At 41.0% G+C, this 8,102-nt stretch overlaps 1 protein-coding gene across 1 annotated transcript; it reads right to left on the bottom strand.

The window, feature by feature from the left end:
• Window positions 1–3,547: 3,547 nt before the first annotated feature.
• Window positions 3,548–4,519, bottom strand: LOC101653244 (olfactory receptor 1361-like). The gene has a single exon (XM_004706203.1). The coding sequence runs from the start codon at window positions 4,517–4,519 to the stop codon at window positions 3,548–3,550; it is 972 nt and encodes a 323-aa protein (XP_004706260.1).
• Between the last annotated feature and the right edge of the window lie 3,583 nt (window positions 4,520–8,102).

Here is an 8,102-nt window from a genome sequence, read left to right as displayed (position 1 = left end):
GTGTGTGTGTGTGTGTGTGTGTGTGTGTGTGTGTACTATACTTGACTTCTTTCCATCCTTAAGCCAATGTTATATTGGGGGTCTTTTGTCTTTGTTGCCCTCTGGGTGGGGTTGTTTTCTGTAGTGGTCTCTTATTTATGCTTGATGAGTGTTGTTCTCTTCTGCCCACACTGGTTTGGCAATGATCCTTTGTAGGGCTGGGTTTCCTCCAATGTATTCTTTGAGTTTTTCCTTTTCTGGGCAGACTCTTACTTCTCCATCTATCTTGACTGATAATTTGGCTGGGTAGAGTATTCTTGTTTTTGCGTTATTTTCCTTCAATTTTTGGAATATGTTACTCCACTCTCTCCTCTTCTTCATAGTTTCTGCTGATTAATGTGAGCACATTCTTATTTGGGAACCTTTATATGTGATTGCTTGCTTTTCCCTAGATGCTCTCATGATTTTTTTTCCATTTCCTCAAAGTTACGTAGTTTAAGTCTTATGTACCTTGGTGACTTCTTGTTGGGATTCCGTCTAGCTGGTGTTCTTTCAGCTTTCTGGATGGTTGCCTGGTTTTCATTTATTAAGCTGGGGAAGTTTTCCTCCAAGTATTCTCTCACTATTGTTGCAGATGAATTCTTTGTTGTCCATCAGTGATCCAATTATTCTGATGTTCTTCTTCATAGCATCAGACAATGCTCTTAGGCTTTCTTCAGCTTCTCTGATAATATTAGATTTTTGCTCACGTTTGTTAAAGTCTGCCTGGCTGTCCTCTAGGTCGTTGGTGCTGTTCTCTGACTCCTCAAGTCAATTGGCGAAGTCCGTGAGTCTGCTTCTGGTTTTTGTTATCTCCTCCTTAAGCTCTTGTATTTCCCTTTGGTGTTTGGACTTTATCTCCTCTATCATTTCATCTTTTTTTCTGTATTGCTTCCCTTATAACCTGTATGACTCCAAGCAGCATTCTGAAAATGTCTTTCTGTAGAAGATCAATGTCTGCTTCTTCTATGCACATCATTATGTTCAGGACATCTGCCATTGCCTTTGTTTCTCCTGGTGTTTTTGTTGTTGTTGTTGTTGAGGTCGTTGGGCTGATTGCTATTTGCATTGCATTGTTTTAGAGGAGCCAGGTGCCATTTTTCTGGGAAAGAGCACTGGATTTCTCTGGGAGATTCATAGGAATGCTTATTTGAACTGCCTGCAACTAATTTCACCATTTAATTGGCCTACCACTTTATCCTTCTGTGGCTTCACTCTTTACCTAGTCAACCAGTATTCTGTTATTTGGAGGGTAAGTTGGATGAACCTTTCAGGGGATGCTCATTGGGTTTTTGTGGACCAACAAGGATGGTGGTGGATTGAGTGATCTCACAAGAAGCTGTGATGGTGTGGCCCATGGCAGCTTGGTGTGCCACCGTGGGCATTCAGGGCTTCCCACTAAACCGTCAGTGTCACAGAAGGCTGGTGGGTTACCTGCTTTGTTGTAGAGCACTGTTATTGGTGGGCGGAATTTTCCTGGTCAGGTAGATAGCTGAGGAAGTTGGGCAGAGGTTCCCACAGCAGATTGGGACATTGGTGAGTGTTGGCTGATCTGCCTTAGGCTATGTGAGGAATTATGGCAGGCAAACAGGAGGAATTTCCCTCAGTCATGTGGGACAACAGAAATTGATAGGAGATCCCAGACAGGATTGCCCCTTAAGTGTTAAGCGCTGTGGAGGGAGGACGGGAGGAATTTCCCTAGGAAGAATTTGGGCTGGATATTCTGTGGTGGAGGGTGGGTGGACTTTCATCCACCTCTTGTGACACTGCAGAGGGTGAAGCGCTCCCAGCTGGGTGGAAAGCAGGTGTAAAGGATAGTGGTCTGTAGGTCAGCAGTGGTGTGTGAGAGAAAGGGGAATATAAAAGGGAAAAAAGAAAAAGAAAAAGAAATACTAAGCCAGCTGAGTCTGGGGCGGGGGTGGGGTGGGAGGGGTGGACAGAGATAAGTGAGGGAAACAAAAGTAATAAGGTAGCTGAGCCCTGATGGGGCTGCAAGGGCTTAATCCCTGTCCTGAGGCGGTACAAAGCTATGGCTGTGTTGAGTTAATGCACCTGTGCCAGCCCCAAATGATGCCAGCTCTGGTCAAGGCAGTGGCGGGGCTAGGGTCAAACCCTAGCCAGCCTCCACTGTGGTAAGCCAAAAGCTGCAGCCTCTCAAAACCTACTGTGTCTGTGCCTACTTATCATTATGATGCTCCTCCTGCAGCCTGGCAGTGTGGAATTTCCTTCTCAGTAACTCTTCTGGGATGATTTCTGTGGAGTCCTTCTGATTTGTGTTACTCAGTCACCATCCTCCCAGAAGTCTCAGGTTTTTTTTCGTTTGGCAATCTGTGGTACTTTCTATATTCTTTGCCAGCACCATAACTCAAAGGCATCAATTCTTCTTTGGTTTCCTTATTGAATGTCCAACTCTCACATGTCTGTGAGCTGATGGAAATTACCAATTTTGGGGTCAGGCAAACTTCAGTCCTCACAGTGACATCCTCACTTTTCGACACAGAGGACTTGTGCTGCAGTTTTATCCAGTACAATGGGTTCTTTGATCTCTTGATTGCTGCTCCCAAGAGCAGTGATTGTGGTTCCAAGGAAGGTGAAACCCTCCATATTTTTTCCCTTTATCCTGATGTTGGCCCAGTTGTGAGGATTTTTGTTTTCTTTATAGTTAGCTTAATCCACATTGAAGTCTGCAATCTCTGATCTTCACCAGAAAGTGCTTCAAGTACTCCTCACTTTCAGCAAGCATGGTGTGTCATCTGCATTTCAAAGGTTGTTAATAAACTTTGCTTGAATCTGGGTGCTGAGCTCTTCTTCATATAGTCTAACTTCTCTGATTCTTCGCTCAGCATAGAGATTGAGTAAGTATGGTGAGAGCTGGAAACCCCAACATGCAGCTATCCTGATTTTAAACCATGTGGTGTTCTCTTGTTCTGTTCACACGGCTGTCTCTTGAAACATCTACAGGTTCTGCAAGAACCCAATGAAGTGCTCTGGAATTCCCATTGTTCTCAAGACTATCCAGAGTTTGTTATGATCCACAGAGTTGAATGCCTTTGCATAGTTGTGCTATGAATTCGGGACCTGAATGTGTCCTGACATCGTCTTTGATGAGAAAAACTTGAGATTAGGGAACAGGAACCCAGTGTAATAGACATGGAACAACCAGACTTCAGAAAATGAGAGAAAATCAACTAATACCACACCATAATTTGTATAGAAACTTTCAAAGGGAAATATAATTTACTATGTTAATTGCTACCAAATATATAACAACATTTTAAATACGTTATGGTAAGTGATTATGTAACATTTCTTGAAGTATTAAGTAGCATCCCACACTTGCATTTTTAGAAAAAGGAATTGATTCTTATAAAATACATGAGGATACCTTCAAAAATATATTAACCAAGCTGCTTATTGACATATTATTTATTAGCATATAAATAATAGGGAATTGACAACACATAGGAAATTGTGTTTTCAAAATCTGTCAGTTTCAATTTCCAAAGATGAATACACAGATGAACAACTGCTACATTTTAGAAACTAGTGAAAAAGATTTTTGTTGCACAGAAAAACAATTCATGGCAATCATTTTTGTTAGGGCCCCTTTAATGTCCTTGTTTCTTAGGCTGTAGATGAAAGGGTTCAGCATGGGGGTCATCACTGTGTACATCACAGCAGCTACAATGTCATTCTTAGCTGAGTTGGAGGATGAAGGTTTGAAATACACAGCAATGATGGTGCCATAGAAGAGGGACACTGCAGCCAGGTGGGAGCCACAGGTGGAGAAGGCTTTCCACTTTCCCTTTGTGGATGGGACTCTCAGGACAGCAGAGGTGATGGAAATGTAGGAAACTAGGATGCAAACCAATGGTATCATCATGATCAGACCCCCCTCAGTAAGAATCATCATCTCATTGAGGTGTGTGTCAGAGTAGGAGAGTCTCAGGAGAGCAGTCATTTCACAGAAGAAGTGAGGGATAGTGTTGTCTGCATGGAATGAGAGTCGAGCCATCAGCAGGGTATGCAACAGAGCATTCAGAATGGCAATCACCCAAGAGCCAGTGACCAGCAGGGCACAGAACTGATGAGTCATCTTTGTTGTATAGTGCAAGGGGTGGCATACAGCAACAAAGCGGTCATAGGCCATCACAGCCAAGAGGAAATTTTCCATGTCACCAAACACATTGAAAAAATATATCTGCATGAGACATTCAGGGAAAGACATGGTCTCACTGCTGAGTGTGTTAGTCAGCATATTGGGGACTATGGTGGAGGAGAAGCAGAGGTCCACAAAGGACAGGCTACAGAGGAAGAAGTACATGGGGGTGTGCAGGCGGAAGTCTTTGCTGATGGCCAGGATGATGAGCAGGTTGCCCAGGACTGTGGTCAGGTACATGCTCAGAAAGAGAATGAAGAGGAATTTCTTTTGCTGTTGTGGATGCCTGGAGAGCCCCAGGAGGAGAAACTCAGAGACACTCGACTGATTTGGCTCACTCATTGCCACTGAATCAGGCTCATGCACAAGAGCAAATTCAGAGACCTAGATATGGATGGGTAAAAGGTAGCAAATTAAACCTCAATTTAAGATGTTTGCAACTCAGTTCATTGATTTACTAGGAGATCTGTCCACTTGACCTACACTCTTAATTTCCTGTATTCAGTCCTGATTCAACTCATATTGAACTCCTGAACATTTGTGTGGTATATTTATAACTGGCAAATACACACAAGTCAACTTTGTGACTATATGTGTCTATTCTTACATTTTTTTCAGATCTCAACCCCACTCATTTTTAGGCAAGAAAAGAGAAACATCTGGATACAGCTGGTCATCTCTCAAGTTCTTTGATTTAGGAGTTCCCTTGGTCACTTGTTGTTGAAAATTTATCCAAAGGTATTCTTAAAAGAATTTCTAGTCTTATGAACAAGCAATCAAACAATCAAAATCAACAAGCAATTTCTCTTTTGCTTAAACACTACCTGTTGGAGGTTGGTGGTATAGGTGTTATGTATTCATCATCTCTGCATAACTGGACAATATTTCTCTTTATACTAAAGATTGGAAAGTCTTGGAAATACAAGAGTAAGTGAGGAGCAGGCATTCATGGTCTTAGTCCTCTGTGCATGAAAAATGTCTGAGGGAATCACAGAGAGGTATTTACAGGCGACTCTATGGCTGTTGGAGCCAGAATCCCTGAGAGCCTCATTACAGACAAAAAGAGAGTAAGTGCCACACCTTTTGTTCCCTTTGGGTCATAGTAATGACAGAGACTATTATCTAACTCCTGGGTCAAAACTTAGAGAAAAAACCATCTTGGAGGAGACACATCCCAAACAGATTCCCCCGGGAACTCAAATCTTATCAATTTTGTGACTTAAGCTTAAATCTATGGGTTTGGAAATTCAGTGAATCAGTTATTAAAGTATTTTTATTCATTCTCTTTTAGCTTAGGAACTTGACTATATGCAGTGTAGTCTACATAAATACACGCCCTCCACATTTTTGTTCATTTACTAGACTGAGTGATGTCTTTACCAATGGGGATAATGGATTATAGAATTATTTTTAACCATTTGAAACATTTGGTATAGAATAGTAGGGTCTGTTTTTAATGGAGTGATGAAGGGGAGATATCTTGAAGCACAGTGCATACTGCAATTGAGGAACTCCACACCGTGTGACTAGATTATTCTTGAGATATCTTTTCAATCCAAAAGTGCCCCTTTATATATAGATTTACAACATTTCCCCCCTTTCTTTTCAAGCCTTATAGTCTCATGCTAGAAGAGCTATAGAATGCATGCAAGTACAAAGAAGGCTGCACAGGGCACATTGGAACCTTAATGGAAGCAATTCTATAGAGATGAATGGAGAAAAGTAAAGACTGGATTTTGAAAAACAACAACCAGTAAAGGAAGGTTAGTGCGAAGTCAATGGCTTGTAAAAATATTACAGGCAGATGGAAGTATGGATGGCCTTGTCTATTGGGGGAAAACAATCAGGTTTGCCTGAAGGATGAGGGTGAGGACTAGAGCAGTGGGAGAGAGGCAGCAGAGGATGGGATTGTTGTAAATAGGGTCAAGTTCCAAGTCTCGGGTTCACTTGTAGTCATTAGATTGGATGTAATTGTCGTGGAGTACTAGAATGAGAATAAGAAGTCCAAGGATATAACTCCAGAGAACCAAAAAGATATATGCACAGGAGGATAATGGAAAAAGAGGAGGTGAAAAAATTTGAGGGTAAATAAAAATGTATTGCCACAGTAGGATAGAAAATTTTATTAAACAAAACTATCAGCATATGAAGTTGTCAACATGTACCCCATTTAGATGTGTACACATATGAAGATGGTGTATTCATCTCTTTAACCCTTCTCCAAACTATTCTGCATTATTGAATTTGTGCTGTGCCATCACATCAGTTTGGCATCATCAGGGGGGACAAACTGTCTTCTTTTCAGCAGTCCTTGAGTTTTGAGAACACAAAGAAGTCTAAAGGAGCAAGATCAGGACAGTGGGGTTGACAGGGTAAGGGTCACAAAGAAATTGTTGCAGGACAGCCCTTGATACCTTTGAAAAATGAGCATGTGTATTGTTGTGTTGGGAAAAAAATTCTTCAGGTTAGCTTTTCTAGCCCTTTTATTGCCTACACAGTTTTCAATTTTTAAAAAAAAACTTCAAGACTTCTGTTAAGATGCCAGACTAGGTAGTTATACTACACAGAACCTTTATAACAAGGACATGAGAGACCAAATTAAACAGATGCTATTACAAATTTATAAATGTGGGGGGAGAGGAGAGTAAATAATGTAATTATAGATCTAAGAGGGCAGGAAGTCGAGTTATACCCAAGAAAGGCCAGATAGCTTTAAATTTGGAAGTAAGATAATAGAACACAAGGTAACTGCAAAGAAAACAAGTAAATCTTATTAAAATAAAAAGAGAAAAGCCATAAAGATTTAGTAAGCATTAAAATACTTCAATGAATAAAATAATAAAAATCACAAACAAAATTAACTTAATACAGATAATTATATGACTAAAGAATCCAGGAGCACCACACACACACACAATACACAGAAAAATGACAGCGGTAAATTTCTATGTATTGTTAATTACACTGAGTGGAAATGGGTTAAATGCACCTGTTAAGACATAGAGAGGATGAACAGGAAAAGAGGACCCATCAGTATGCTGTCTACAACAGACACACCATAGACACAAAAACAAAAGTAGACTAAAAAGCAAAGAATAAAAATGACCCATGGCTGACTTTCTTAGTGATTATTATTGCCCTGTGATTAAAGTAAATGGTAAATTACAACAACCCAATCCTAACCAGACTTATAATGACCCAGACCCCTCAGGAATGAAGGTCTGGGTCACCCCATCAGGCATAAAACCAGCTGAGGTGCTTGCTGAGGGCAAAGGTAATACAGAATGGGTAGTAGAAGAAGGTAGTTCTACCTATCAATTACGACCACGTGATCAATTGCAAAAGCGAGGTTTGTAATTGTCAATGTATTTTCTTTTTGTGTGCTTATTGCATATCTTTCCTTTATTCAGGTATGATATATCAGATACAATTGGACTTAGTGTGTTTTCATTTATATGTATGACAGATGATTGATGATGAGTATAAGTGTGATTTCATCAATGTCCAGAAATTATATAAGTATATATCGCTAAAGAATTGTGTACAGGTGCCAGGTTGGTAAGGGGTGGATTGAGATAGTTTATTGTGCCAGCCTGCCGATAAACACAAGTGGGATTAATTGAAGGGCAGAGAGATAAATGGCTCGGTGAGCCTCTCTTTTCTTGTCTCTCACTCTTTGATCATCGGGCCAGTGTACAGCTGCCTTGCTTGTTCTGTGCCTCAATTTACAGGCTATACTAACTGTGGGACGCCCAGCATGTGGACAGTGTCGCTGAAGACTGAGGTCCCTTTAAGACCACACGATTGAAATTTACATCTTTTGAGCTGGGGACTGACAGTTAGTGACCTGGCTGACAGTTGGTGACCTGCCTTGCTGTTTTGCTGCATGTGCTGGGATAGCCTAGCTCTCTCTACAGAGGACTAC

This window comes from Echinops telfairi, unplaced genomic scaffold (assembly GCF_000313985.2).
Source record: "Echinops telfairi isolate 266 unplaced genomic scaffold, ASM31398v2 ScPeMD7_5;HRSCAF=22, whole genome shotgun sequence".
NCBI lineage: Eukaryota > Metazoa > Chordata > Mammalia > Afrosoricida > Tenrecidae > Echinops > Echinops telfairi.
The sequence above is the reverse complement of the archived record's forward strand: the minus strand, read 5'-3'. Positions and strand labels throughout refer to the sequence as shown.

Coding starts and splice junctions, on each gene's coding strand:
- LOC101653244 (XM_004706203.1), bottom strand. CDS start 4,519: ATGAGTGAGCCAAATCAGTCGAGTGTCTCTGAGTTTCTCCTCCTGGGG.